Raw genomic sequence first — 16,210 nt, 5'->3', positions numbered from 1 at the left:
GTGTTGAAATATTTTGCATTGTTATTTTAAATTTAAATTTTTGAAAATATTATTTACCGAAATAATACTCTGTAAATATTCGTGATGGCGAAACCAGACTCAAAGGGCGAATGGTGGTGGAACCGAAATAACGACCACTCGAATCAACTTCACAATCTTGCAGTAGGAAAACAGAGAACACTATACAATAAAGGGGATTTCAACAATGGTTGTTTCTAGAATCAGAACCATTCAATCGCATTCCCCGCTTCCCGTATTATCTATTCGTTGAAATCGATTGGATGAGATACTCTTTGTATATGCCCAAGTATCTACTTAATTTGACCTCCGTAATTTTGGGATTCTACAATTATTTGATTGTTATCCGTTTTCCAATAATAAAAAAAATAGATTCCAATTTTCTAGAGGATTACAAATAAACATTTCCAGTCGCTTCCGTGTTCTTATTGTATCTCATTTTACCCGTAATATGAGATGAAATTTTAAGGCTATGATTTCGTATAAAAGGCAACTCTTTTGCTATTGTTGAATATTTCATAGGTCCGTTATCATAGGGTAGTAGTTATTCTGAAGGTCTCGGATTCATTTCCCAGGGATATCCAAAGAAATTTGAGATTTTTCACTTTTATATTTATTTAAAATTTTCCTGTACCTGAACTGATCACCTGATTGCCTTCATGATTAGAGATTAGAATGAATGTGTATTTGATTACGCATTTTTTTTCGATTGTTGCGAGGTATGATCGATAATCCTGAAATTATCCGGAGCATTGGTCTGTATGTTCCCGATAGTTACCTAAGACAGCGTCGGCATAGATTGTTTCACATTCCTATACACAGGACCAACCTGCCAATGGTTATGCCTGTAGGAAGAGCTACCGCTATATTGAACAATATCACATTGGATATTGATCTGTTCTATGTGTCTGAAGGAGTCTTCCGAAGCGGGATTCTTCTACACATTTAACAAGAGTCTTTTTGCTTACTTTTTAATTTGTTTTTTTTTGTTTGTTTTTTTTTTATGTATACGCCTTAAATGCTAGTTTGTAATGTATATATTAATTATTGAATAAATTGAAATTGAAATTGAAAAAAATGATATGAATAATTTAAATAACATTGCATCAATTCAAAACTGTGCTCTATGCTCCATCGCGTGCTGTTAGAATACAAAGAAGAATGTATCATAAGATAAACGCAAACTCTATACCATCTGTAGTATGAAATCTGGTTTTCAGGATTAATTTCACAACTTAGCGGTGAAAGTGAAAACATTGAAAAAGGTTTTGAAATTATAGCGACCTTGTGACTTGTCATAACAAACACAATTTGCTCGAAAAGGGAATTTGTTGTTGCGAAAAAAAAGAATAAGGATTTCTTCGGATATTTTAAAGCGGAGAAAGCTCGTAGTACTAAAGTCAAACAGAAAAATCTTGGGAAAAATATTGCCAATTGGAAGATTTTGTAAGAATTGTGTTTGTCAACATTATAACGGTTTATCAACGCTGGTTTTTAAAGCTGCAAAAGAAAACTGTCTAAATACATATAAAAACACGTCATAATTTGTGTTTTGTTTTAGGGAAATTTCACATACAGATTTCAGTGCTGCCATCTACATATCTGTTGACTTTGAATTTTTTTCAAACATTCTTATTTTACTAACATTATTTGGAGTATGTGCAAAGATTTTAACGCTTAAAGATGTTGTTAATTTCATTTTAAAAATACATAGAATGAAAACTAATTTACTTGGGAGCATCTTCAAAACATGTTCATAAGATTATACCAGCTTATGTTCACCGAGCACTTCATTATAAATTTTATATATGCATATAATATACGTCACAATAAAATGAATGCTTTATTAATATTGGAGTCATTGAGTGTTTGTAATATTATTTTAGTGTAACATTGTATGATTAACACCAATACTAGTATATTACTGTGAACTTACATTCTTATCGGTGACCCTCAGCATGAAATATTTTCCTTTGGAGTAAAGCTTGGTGATTCGGGGCCAGTAGTAACTCGCTACGGCCCTCTTGTTCCGGAGTACGAGCACTCCGCTGGGAGCTAGACCCAGGAAGTACTCCACGCTATCCTCGCCCTGGAATAAGGAAGTAAACATCAAAATTATTTCATTAATTGGTTCGGCAGTCACTTTGGGGTGAAATCTATCCATATTTAAATTATGTTTTTTTTAAATTTTATTAGTTTACATTTATTTAAATCACAATTTTTACATATTCAGATATTTTTTTTGCAGAGAACCACCAAGCCACCTTGTGTGTCGTGTCTTGACTTAGTAAATACCGCTATTTCTTAATATTTACTATGACACGTGTTTTTGTGCATTCCAGTGTTCGAAAATAATGTGGAATGTATCAAAACACGTGTCACAATAGATTTAAATAGATAGTGCTATTTACAAAGTAAAACCTAAATTAAAAATTTAAAATTCTTATTTGAGGGGATTTTTCAACGAATCTCGTTAATTTACACATCTATACGTATAAAATAATAATTATTTATTTTTAAAAGTACGGTATTTGATAAATACTATAGATTATTCCTTAAAGAACAAATAAGAAATATAAGTATAGTAAAGGCCACAACAAATTCTGGGATAAAATTTCTAGTTTGTAAAATAAACTCGCACAAAGTTGGTGCATAGAAAATAATGGCGGGCATTAAGTTGAAATTGTTGAAATACAAACAGACTCGCGATGTACGCATTGTACTCTTAGTTCGGAGTGCAGTAAAGTTTTTAGTCTAGAATGGAAAGTTCTCCAAGGGGCTGAATCTATTTTCTCAGTCGCATTGATTTGTTATTTTGTTACTTTCAAAGGTTCCTCGGTTGGGAAAGGTAAACAAAACTTTGCCGCGATATTGAAAAAGGACCCGCCGTTCGAGTTAGCATACTAAATTGGTTTTGTCATTCTGGATGATAAAGAATATTAGACTTACTTACATTTTTACCATACAAAATACTAAACCAATACCAAACTGATTCCTAACGGAGAAATTCATCATTATAATACACGAGGACATAGTAAAATACACGTGAAGCCGATAAACATTACTAAGATTGGAGTAAGGTCCTTACAATATATTGCCTATACCCAAATTTAAAGGTGCCTGATATGTCACTCACTCCTTTCACAACGTCATATATCAAAAATCGACAATTTCCAGTCGTGCATGTTTTCGGAATGCCCAGAAATTGTACTATATTCCAGTAAAAGTGTTGTATTTTTAACTTAATATTTACCCGCTACAGGGCAGAAAGTGTTGTTTTTGCATTTTGAAGAAAATATATTGTTTAATTATTTTTAAAAATATACTAAATGATTTTCAAATGGAGAAAAAACATTCGGATTTTACCTAAAAAGATCTGTTGCACAGTAAAAAGTTTAATAAGCGGCTTGATATTTATTTTTAATTCATTTTATTATATTTTTAAGCTTTAAAAACGATCTCCTGAAAAATCAAGTTTTTTTTATATGTGACGTTGTTGAAAGGAGTGAGTGATGTATAAAATAAAACCCAGTCACGGATCAAAAATGAATGAACTGAAAAAATACTTTATGGAAAGGTATTTGTGTTAATGATATGTTATATTTTCTCTCTTTTATTTTTATTAAATTTATTAAAGCACTCTGGATTGGTATTTACAGCGTAGGACTGATCACCTTGCCTTCATATAATTAACGATCAACTTAACATTGCATCGATTTGATCCAGTGTTCTATGAACCATTGGTTCTTGGTGGCCTCTATTTGACATCACAGTAAAAGATAAGTAGATTTAATTTTGTACTTTCGATAATTTTATAAAATGATTAATGAACATTGATTTAATTTCGTTGAATTCTCACCAGTACAGGATGAAGATCGGCTCCATACAGTTCCAACCATTTAGCTCGATCCAGGTAACCCAGCTCGGCGGCAGCTGGAGATTGTCCCCTGAAAAAAATATCATTTGATAATTATTACAAAAACATATTCCATTACACAAAATTTCAAACAGGGAGGATTGTTTGGCTCGATGTTGTCAAATTTCGAAACCTTAAAGATACATATAATATAATAATAATAACAATAAATCCCTTACCGCACCCCAATGGTGCATAGGGCACTGCTTCATATAAACGCAGTGTTATCTCGATCGATTACACATGAAGGAAAGGTAATCAGCCCTCCACTCCAGGTACCAGTCCAGTGTAATATTGAATAAATATTAGAGTGAAAAAATCACTTATATTTATTAAACCCCCCTGGGAATCGAACCCGGGACCTCCAGAACGGTAGGCGAGCATGCTGACCATTACACTACGGAGGCGGACATTAATATAATAACCAGACATTCAAATAATTTGTATGTGAGCTCCGAATTCTGGATTATATTCACATACTTGAGAAACGCCATAAAATACCATTTTCATTTTTTATTTGAGCTTATAATTTGACCAGTTAATTTATTTACAACACTTTGAGTATGTCCAAATATTTGTTCACAAATCTGAATTATGTCACTTACGTTTTTTTTTGATATCTCAAAATACTCAGATAATAATGTTCAGAACATTTATAGTTGAAATGTCAAAAAAATGTAACATTCCATTCCTCATTGCAACAAAGATTGCTGTTGTAAACTCGCACATACTATGTTACGTGTTTAACCAATATATCTAAAAATTTGAATAGTGTGGTTGTCAATCATAGAATTGGTGAATATTTCACGTATGTAAAGTGATCACTTAGACACTTATTCAAGCCTATGACGGTCGTAAGTCTTGTAAATGCCCAGACTTCCATATTCTTCTTCATCTATATTGAAATTTCAATTTTTTTTTAAAAACATAGTATTATCGTTAACATATCGAGTCTTGTTCTGAAATATAAAAAATATACTTTTATTCAAATTTGCATACTTTGAGTGAGTGGGTAAAGTTTTGACTGTGAAAATGGTAAAACTCAAAGATCTCAGAGCACGTTGGTAGTAAAACTTTAACTGTAACACCGTCATGAAATCTTTTTATTTACTTTGAAGGTGAAATAAGTTTCAAAATTACAACTATTGTTTTTATTTTTATCGCAGACTCTCATATTCTTTACAAACAAAATAACACACTAAAATGAGTAGTCCGCTTGAAAACTGCGTAATGCTAAGTTCATTCAAACCCTTTTCCGCACCCCAATGGTGCATAGGGCACTGCATTATAAACACAGTGTTATCTTGATCGTTAACACACGAAGGAAAGGTGATCAGCCTTCCGCTTCAGGTACCAGTCCAGCGTAGTATTAAATAAATATCAGAGTGAAAAAAATCACTTATATTTATTTGACCCCCCCTGGGAATCGAACCCGGGACCTCCAAAGCGGTAGCTGAGCGTGCTGACCATTACACTACGGAGGCGGACACTATGTTAAATAATTAAGTTTTTTAGCTAATGGCGGAAATCGGTAGAAGATTAAATCTATCGATTTGAGCTTTTTAGAATGTGAACTGTTAACGGCATAGCGAGTTTTGCAAGAGTATCGTTTTTTCTATTCCAGTTTATTCGAGCTTTGGCAGATTATGTTAAATATAAACGTAAATATTTTTAATTTTCTACCGATTAATGATGGCTAAAAACTTTACTTTTTTACACAACGTGGTTTGCAAGTGAACTACTCAAATGATCAATGAATACTAAAACTACGTTAAAGTTTTTGTGGTTTTTCAAGTGATAGATTAACCTCGATAAAAAAATATTGATCGAATGATATTACATTACAGTCTGCTGATTGTTTTTACTTTCTTCAACGAAGATTTCCGAGCGAACAGCAGTAGCAAGTACCTATTTTCGTTTCTCGAGTTACATGTGGCAATAAATCAATGTGTCCAGTTCATTTTTTTGCAACTAGTTGGGGAACTATGAACCATTTGTTAAACTACGAATACACACAGCCACATGTCGTAGGTAGTTGAGTATACAAATAAGTCTTCTTTTCTGAAATATAGTGCTAAGGGCGATTCCCTTCTACGAAGGGAATCTATTTGGGAAAAGGAACAGAGGAAGACCGATAAAACTTGTCACGATTAGGTATGTTAAATACGTGAAAGCGGTTAGGTAATAAGTATAAATAATCGGCGGGTATTTATGAGGAGATTCATGAATGTGGAAGAGGCGAAGAAAGTTTGCAAAGACAGAGTGGTATATTGTTCTATTTTCTCTGCCTACCCATACGGAGAAGTGGCGTGACGGTGAGTTTGGTTAGTTTATATAACCCTGGACTGGTACTAAAGCGCAGGATTGCCTTGGCCAGGTACCTGAAGGTATAAACGTTCAACGATAAAGTTAACACCGCATCCATGCGATGTAGTACTCTATGCACCTTCGGTTACAGATAAGGGTTAGAAGAAAAAGGGTATACTTTGAGGCATGTAACACATCGCTCATTTGGTGCGACAATGGCGTAATTACACTTTTAGAAATATTACAAGAGATGCCATTCAGACGTTATAGCAACAGAAATGGCGCCATTTTACTTAATTCTACAATGACATTCGCACCATCTCGCAGCATTTTACTACAAAATCAATTCATTGGATGTTTCTCCCCATGTAAATAGTCTTTCCGCACATTTTGATATATTTAACTTGTTTTTTAAAAAAAAATGTAATCACGTCTTTTTTTTTAATTTCCTAACGTCCAAGTGACTGAAATCTAGCTACGGCTATGCAACACCGCTTATCATGTCCCTACTCAGTCTTAAACATTATAAGTTTCATAGCCTATGCCTAATCGTGAGTGGGTTTACTCTGTATGTTTAAAGTTACTATAATTTCGTGTAATTTATGAGTGAAAATTCTAGGCAAAAACACTCGCGTGTAATCCCGTCATTGTTGCACCAAATGAGCGATATATTGACGAAGAACAACTTATAGATGTGTGAACGCCTCTCCCGACGAGCTACCAGACAAAGGAACGTACGAGATTGCCAGAGATGTATTACCGCCTAATGACCGTGTTTTAAAATTGTACAGATGTCGTGAGTACACAATACTGGATAAAGCCAAATAAATGAGATGGGTATTTATGGACATCGCAGAGTCGTGTTAAAATACACGTGAAAAGCTACTAATAGATCGACACAAAAAACACGTGAAAAGGAATATAACTAGAGGTAAGTATTCAAATTATATTAAAGTATTTATTTACAACATTTTGAGTGTGTCCAAATACTTGTTCACAAATCTGGGTTACCTTCAATTATAGGAATTATTTTTCATATTATTTTTTGACATCTCATCAAAGATGAAGAAGAATATGGAAGTCTGGGCATTTACGGAGCTGTCGACCGTCATAGAATTGGTTCATATATATGGAACTTCCAAGAATTTAAGTAGTGTGGTTGTCAATAATGAGTAGCATTGGTGAATGTTACACGTATGTAAAGTGATCACTTAAACCAGCCTATGACAGCCCCGTAAATGCCCAGGCTTCCATATTTGTCTTCATCTTTGATGAGATGTCAAAAAATAATTAAGTATTTATTCATTTGACATTTAATTTGTAGAACTCCATTTTGATTCATGTATTTATTGATAAATCAAACACAGATATTTTGAGTCTACTATGTTGTATTTTAGAGTTAAAAACACATTTCTTAAAACTATTACTTCAGTACCTAGAATTGTATAGCTATATAAGAACCGTTAGTCCATTTAATCTTTAAATTCGTTTGAAAATGCCATAACTAGGCGAAACAATTGTCACAATATTAATTTTTATGTGTTTTTTAACAATAAAATACAACTTGGTAGACTAAAAAAGTTTGTGTTCGATTAAACAATTAATACATGAATTATATTAAAGTAATGAAAAAGTAGCAAATTAGTCAGGCGGAGCGACAGTAGCATTATTGGAATCCTGGTGAATCTAAACCGAAGGAAAACTAATTATTCTATCTCATCAATACAAAAAGATCCAATAAAGGGAACTGTAAGGTAGATGCAAAAAATACCGAAGCCAATAAAAGAGCTAGAAAGCGAGAATTATTTAATTAATCCAGAGGAAATGTTACCAATAGAACCAAACGACTACAGATTGTTTCTCGAACACCGGAGTAAAAATAAATTGAATTAGAAGGGAAGAGAAATCAATTAATACAGGTTAGAATATTTTTTTTGATTTGAAACGAAGTGCATGCAGTTATTTCAGCGGATAGGCAGATGTGCACCGACACATTCTAGCAGTGCGTGAAAAATGTTCGAAAATGGGGAGCAAATTGAAAGCGCAATCGACAGATGGTTCTCCCTTTTCCCGAAAATAATCGACACAACTCTGACCGTTGGAAAGCCCGCCATCTTTGTTAGACAAACCCGCTAAATTCTCCATGATTACCGGTGATGGAGTGTTCCCGTTTGTGATACCCGCAGTCTGAATTGCCTCTGCCATTAAAGTATCCAATGGGCAGAAAGTTATTCCCGTTTGATGTTACCCCGCACACTCGACACGCTCCAAAATTTTCATTAAAGCGTTTTTAATTTCGATATAAAAAAAATATATAATGGGGAAACTTTGTAACGCGTTTGCATTTTCAAAAGAATTTTGAGAAAATTTTTACCAGAGGTAAACAAGAATGGTTCATCGTTTAATTATCAAGTACTGTATTGATAAAAATGCAGTAATATACTATTAATTTTTTTTGGCATCTCAAGAAAATGAATAAGAATATTGAAGTATGGGCATTTACGGGGCTTACGACCGTCATAGGCTGGTTTAAGTGATCACTTTACACAGTGTAACATTTATCAATTCTACCCATGATTGATAACCACACTTCTTAAATTTTTGGAAGTTCTATATATATAATCCAATTTCGAAACATTGCATAAGAATCAATAGAATTTTCACTAAAGGCATCTATTGGTGAGATGAAGAAGCTTTTTTATGAAATATATTATTTATTATTTAAATGTTTACTCACGCCAAAGCGCGGTGTAGTTCAGCAGCTCTCGCCTCCAGGGCTGTAGTCTGTCCGGGCTGCAGTCTGAATTCCGATACGTAGCCAGCTGGATGTCTTCTCGGATCATAGTCTCCAAGTTCCGCTATAACAAATGATAACCAACTGTCAGTATAACACAAAATACTCAAATCATTCAATTTATTGAGAATAAGAATTTTAGGCAGATACAAATGTATTTAAAATATTATTTATTTTAAATGTAATATCTGAAACGAAGGAATCGGAAATGCTACACTTAAAACATATCTTTCTGCCTAATATCCTCGTCTGAGACGTCAAAGGCTGCTGTTTTTATCAGGAAATGAGGTTATTAAAAAATGACAGGAGCACTCTCGAAAGTATAAAAATATATTACGGCGTTTAAGAATTATTAACAAGCACGTTGTTTTCATTAGGTTTAATAAAACGATCTGTCAGAATCATAAAAATACTGCTTTTACAAATCAAGCGAAACGATAAAAGCGAAGAAACGATCGCGCCCTTTTAAATAAAATAAACGATTTCTCCCAAATTAGGGGCTTGAAAACAAAAATAAATTAGAAGGAGCCTACGGGGAGTGGTTTATTTATTTGTACTATGAATGCTAAAGATACAAAACGAAATTTTGGCGTTTCACCCCATTAATATTATTAACAAAATATTTATTTAGGGCCGATAAAATACATTTTAATATTCCAGTTCCGCGCACAAACACGTTAAATGTTTTTTAGTCGCTATGCATAATAATCAGGTATCCAGTATAAACACGAAATCGGAAAAATATGATAGACATTGCAGTATTTTTTGCATTCGAATAAAAAATATTCAAACAACTGTTATTTCCAATCGAGGGAAAGGTTTACAAATGATTTTCACGTTATTCAATGTAAAAAAGCGATGTTATTTGAAAATTGCAATAATACAGCGCCCCTAGTTAATATTTGCATAGGACTCAAAATGAAAACGGAGACGAGATAATAAAATTTCCGTCCGCATGTTATAAATAAGTGAAATCAAAAACTAACTCTTGTAGACTTATGGAAATAAATATATTTTGATGGATCGTTTTGTGGAAAATATTTTGCAAAATGAAATTAACAATTGAAATAATATGGAGTTAAATTAAAATTAAATTATTGCATCAATTGATTTGGCGGTCACACTGTTGTGATATCTATCAATTTATAAATTAATTTTACTTGAAAAACGTACTTCGATGCATTAAGAATTATACAAAGTATTTGATAATGATTCTGAATGCATCGAAATATTGTATCACAATAGATATTAAGAAATAGTAAAAAATGACAAAATAATCACGTACATAAATGTATAATAACATAACTTTTATTATTATTAAAATATCTATGTTAGCGCGATATAACAAGAGTATTTGAATTATATTGTAGATTTTTTCAGGAATTAATAAAAAAGAAACTTTTTTTCTATTATTTTGTCAAATGAATACAATTAATTTTCAGTTTAAAGTTTTCTAAAATTAGTTAAATTATTTCAAAATAGTGGAAAATGGATGAACGTTTTTATTTATTATTCAGTCTGGAATCATTGGGTACTAGGAAGCTTTCGTATGAAATACGATTAGGCTTGTGAAATGTGTGGTATATAGGTATGTGTCTAAGTACTTGTCAAATATCAGTGTATATCCACGAGTCAGAGAGAACAAAGGATAAGAGTTTGTTAATTCAAAGAGAATTGCGATAAGCCCAGCCCTTGCGGTTTCACGTGATCTCTTTATATCACCATACCATAAAGGCGCTTCCATCCACGTACACACATGAGTACATATTTACAGCAGATATTACCTATGTCATTAAAGCTGTATTGAATACCGATTTAGGGCTACAGATTTTTTTGTGAAGTATCGAGGGGATTTCAAGTTTTGATACTAAAAATGGAAAATTGCTTTGAAATATTGGTCTAAAATAATGCTTAATTTAGGTTGTTTAGTAATCCTAGAACTCGAGATTATATACGTTTAAATGAGCTTGACGCTTTCTTTGAACATTCTTCGATTTCAAACTAACGAATACGTGGTCCAGAATATCTATAAATTACTTGCGTCAAAAATACTACGTCATGTTTACGTGTTGTGAAATTATTGCGAAACACAGTTACTTTTAAAACTGTTCAGACGATTGACGTACTTCAAATGGGATGAGATTTCTGCACGTACTTTTTTCTCCGACGAGTGGCCTTCTTTGTAGCAGGTCGAATTTAACTGCCATGAAATTATCTGTCTACTTTGTTCTTCTTTTCTGCGGATAAACTCCTCTTGTCGGGGAGTCGAGGGGATGTGATGTTTATCTTAGGAGCCATGATCCGCCTAGGTGACCTTTGTTGGGAGTTAGGAACCCCGGGAAGGGTGGCGAGGGAGAACGAGCCCTAATCGTAAAAAATGAGCTCAGTGTGGGTGGTCTTAAAACAATATTTTTACTAAATATAAACTCCTTTTAAAGACGAAAAAAGGCAAATGAAAAGCAATTGACTTAAATTTTGTCAAAGGAACGTCGTAATGAAATATTTGCTTCTTTCTTAAGATTTTTTTTTTGATTCTTTGAAATGAAATGATTTACATTACCTTCTGGTTTAAAATAAAGTAAAATAAAAAATAAGCTTACAAAAATATTTCTTTGAATTTCGTTACATTGCACGTTGAATGTCAGAGGATATAATTAATAAATACAGCGACTTTAAATGATCGCCTCCGTGTTTTGATGTCTTTAACTTATGAGAGATCAAAAACTCTTCGTCTGTTTTGAGATATGAATAAAATGTTGATAAATACCCCTTTGTGGGGGGGTTAAATAAGGCATTCATGTACAAAAAAATTAAAATACAAAAAATATTGTTGCATCAATGTGCTTTTTAGTTAGGTAGTCGGAAAATAACATCATTTTGTTACAGGTAGAATTGAAATAAATGTTATCAACAGGCTTGATTTCATTATAAGCTCTCTTAAAAAAGTCATTCAAAAGCTAATCCTATATTTAAGAGAGTTTAAATAGGATTAACTATAGAAGCCTTCTTATTTTCCTTATTTTCACTGAAGGTTGGAGAAAAGAGAGGGAAGGAAAGAATTGAAAAACATATCCAAATATCCAGTCTAATTGAAAATAGATCATTGAATTTATTTGTCAATTGGCGGGAATCAAACCTGCATTTGTTCTTATCTTTTCTGTCAGCAAATCGGATGGTCAATCAGCATGCAATTATATAAACAGCAATTATAACAGTGAAAATGCATGTTGTTTTATTTTATTTAACCGTATTATTAATATTAGTTGGTTATCTATCTAGAATCTGTCTGATAAATATTGAATTTTCAACCGGATCGTAAAAAAGTGACATCAAAAGCATCGGATATCCGCTTCATCTCCAGCTCTGGTGTTCAATGTAGGAGTGTACTGATTACCGAAAGAGATTACTTCCACTATTGAGAGTACACGGCAGAGCGGTACGTGGTACGGGTTACATCGGCTGTGGATGCTAATCCGCCGGTTGCTGGAGCCGGATTAATAATTAACTATGGTAATCTTCAGTACCCACACGGACATCTAAGGTAGGTAACACGAACATACCTTATGTTCAGTAATTTTGACGAAGCAAGTTGGCGAAAAATAAGCTTTATAGGTTTATATTCTGCAAAACCAATTTGTATGTAAGATTTGGTTGCAATAATGAAAACATTCGACGTTTATAAACTACACACACACACACGCATATATATATATATATATATATATATATATATATATATATATATATATATATATATATATATATATATATATATATATATATATATATTTATACATATATATATATATATATATATATATATATATATATATATATATATATATATATATATATATAAATATATATATATATATATATATATATATATACATATATATATACATATATATATATATATATATATATATATATATATATATATATATATATATATATATATATATATATATATATATATATGTATATATATATGTATATATATATATATATATATATATATATATATATATATATATATATATATATATATATATATATATATATATATATATATATATATATATATATATATATATATATATATATATATATATATATATATATATATATATATACATATATATATACATATATATATATATATATATATATATATATATATATATATATATATATATATATATATATATATATATATATATATATATATATATATATATATATATATATATATATATATATATATATATATATATATATATATATATATATATATATATATATATATATATATATATATATATATATAAATATTTATACATTTATTTTTATTTTATTTTATTTTCATGTAACGCGGTGGAACGGCGTTCCGACATCTTTTTTCGCGGATATATTTTTTTAAAATTCCAAAATCAATAAGACGAAACAATGTTTGCGCTTATGTAATTACAATTCATATATTTATAAAATTCATCAATATAAATTCAATTCAAACTCTTATCCGCACCCCAATGGTGCATAGGATGCTGCATTATATAAACACAGTGTTATCTTGATCGTTAACACACAAAGGAAAGGTGATCAGCCTTCCGCTTTAGGTACCAGTCCAGAGTAATATTGAATAAATATTAGAGTGAAAGAATCACTTATATTTATTTGAACCCCCCTGGGAATCGAACCAAGGACCTCCAGAACGGTAGCCGAGCGTGCTGACCATTACACTACGGAGGCGGACAAAATAATAAGAATAGGTTGCCTTAAATTTAATTTAAATGGTTTTTAAATATAATTAGTTTTACAAAAAAGCTTGATAAAAGTGAGTTCCGGAACCTTTTTTGTTTTAAAAAAAAAAAGAATTATAAATTAAAGACTTTGTCTTCTCTCTTTACTTGGTGGTAAATTTGCTAATTATTTAATAACCTCGTTTCTATAAATCTCAAAGATTGAAAAATACTGAAATTCAACAGTACAGATGAGAAATTCCTTATTGTAAAATATATTACTTCATAACGTCATAAATAGGCAGTTAAAAGCTTTAATTGAAGTAATATTCTAAAGTAACAAGTTCAAATGCAAAGTTGATCATATTAATTTGGCAAAGGTACGGAAAATTTTATTAATATGTTGATCAAAAGAATAAATAAATAAAATAAAATACATAGATCAATCGAAAACAAGACGAGGAGATAAGGATAAGCAAGACTTGGGACTAACGAGGGACTGATTTTGTAAAAAGAATTCTCGCGAGAGACCATACATGAGACACAAATGTAACATTAAGTTCAGGTAAAACAACTAAATTTATATTAGAGAGGTCTAAAAGAGTTTTTTTTTGTTTAACAAAGAAATACAAGAGTAAAAAAAACATTTACAATATAATGAGTGTGTCCAAATACCATTATTTATTGATTCGGCATTAACTTTGTGGAATGACATGTTGATTATTTAAAAACCAATTAAACATTTATATAGTACCACTTAATGAGTTTTATTTCATTACACACGACTAGTTTAAAAAACTACAAATGTTTTCATCTACAGTTGAATAGTAAAACTTAAAAAGTAAATGATTTACTTTTTACCTGTACATGAAAATATCTGTAATGTTCGAAACTAGTGTATAATGAAATAAAACTTATTAAGTTGTATTATACAAGTTTTTAATTTTTTTAAATGTTCAAATACTTGTTCACTAATCTGGATTATCTTTATTTAGGATTTATTTTTTACATTTTTCTTGGTATATCAACATGGATAAAGAAGAATATGGATCTGTGCTGAGATGTCAAAAATAATGTAAAAAAATAACTCATAATTGAAGAAAATTCAGATTTGTGAACAAGTAGGTACTTGGATACACTAAAAATGTTGTTACTTAAACCAGGCTGTCGTAAGTCCAGTAAATACCCAGACCACCATATACTTCTTCATCTATGTTGAGATGTCAAAAATATTGTGAAAAATATGTTATATATAATCCATGCGGCTTTATAGTTAGAAAATTAAAACAAAATGAGAGGCATCTCTCTGGTCCTTGTAGTCAGGTATGGTCACAATAGCTAATACCGCGCTATCGAGGGAGCTAATACTAGAATATGTAAACTCAGACAGGTGGAGGTAAAGGGCATATTGAATTACACAATGTTGGTAACTAAGTAGCTGGCTGAAGGCTTTCTGTGAAACTTTATCGTATGATCTATATTGATCATTAGAAAATATAACAACTTTCGGGGGTATTCTAAATTCTAAGGGAATATTTAATCAACTTGCCCTTTCCAAATAATATGAAATTATTCAGGGGGAGGAGACTGAAACCATCTTTGATCTAGGAAGGACAGTGTTAAGGCATCTTCTAGTTATTTATTAATTATTCAAACATTTTTGGATGTGCTTACTTCGCAAACCTAATAGGTGACGACGATCTTTGTTCCACTTCAGCATCATTTAAGAGTGCATAGTAAAAATAAATAAACCAATTTTGACATCTTAACATAATAATAATAATAAATAATAATGAAACCCTTATCCGCACCCCAATGGTGCATAGGGCACTGCGTCATATAAACGCAGTGTTATCTTGATCGTTTACACATGAAGGAAAGGTGATCAGCCCTCTGCTTCAGGTACCAGTCCAGGGTAATATTGAATCAATATTAGAGTGAAAAAATCACTTATATTTATTTGACCCCCCTAGGAATAATGAATAAATATAAATATATATCTTAACATATGTAGATGAAGAAAAATGTGTGTGTCCAAATACTTGTTCACAAAATCTGGATTCAAATAATGTTTCAAAATTGGTTCATATATATAGAACTTCCAAGAATTTAAGTAGTGTGATTGTCGATAATGGGTAGAATTGGTGAATGTTAAACGTGTGTAAAGTGATCACTTGAACCAGCCTATGACAGTCGTCAGCCCCTTAAATGCCCAGACTTCCATATTCTTCTTCATCTTTGATGAGATGTCAAAGAATAATATAAAAATATGAATGTTTGGGATTCCTTCAAAGGCTGGTTTAGTGATCACTTTACACACTTGTAACATTCACCCTTCTACCCATGCATATATGATCAATCTCATGTCGTTCCGTGATTTTATAAAAGCCACATTTTATTGGATATAGTAAGCTTTTATTTAGCAGTGACCCT

The 16,210-nt window shown here is 31.4% G+C and overlaps 1 protein-coding gene across 5 annotated transcripts in view; it reads right to left on the bottom strand.

Annotated features, from left to right (window-relative positions):
• LOC148302933 (band 4.1-like protein 4A) overlaps positions 1 to 16,210 on the bottom strand; it is a 252,422-nt gene that overhangs the window by 16,533 nt on the left and 219,679 nt on the right. For all 5 annotated transcript variants that reach the window (XM_088270824.1, XM_088270829.1, XM_088270828.1 and 2 more), the window contains exons 6-8: positions 8,979 to 9,099; positions 3,878 to 3,965; positions 1,955 to 2,107 (exon numbers count right to left, since the gene is read on the bottom strand). In XM_088270824.1, the coding sequence (XP_088126950.1) occupies positions 1,955 to 2,107; positions 3,878 to 3,965; positions 8,979 to 9,099 (362 nt within the window). The remainder of the gene's footprint in view (positions 1 to 1,954; positions 2,108 to 3,877; positions 3,966 to 8,978; positions 9,100 to 16,210) is intronic.

This window comes from Brachycentrus maculatus, unplaced genomic scaffold, assembly GCF_059751285.1.
Source record: "Brachycentrus maculatus isolate JH-2025_06_01 unplaced genomic scaffold, ASM5975128v1 h1tg000396l, whole genome shotgun sequence".
NCBI classification, from domain to species: domain Eukaryota; kingdom Metazoa; phylum Arthropoda; class Insecta; order Trichoptera; family Brachycentridae; genus Brachycentrus; species Brachycentrus maculatus.
This window is presented reverse-complemented; position numbering and strand designations above follow the sequence as displayed.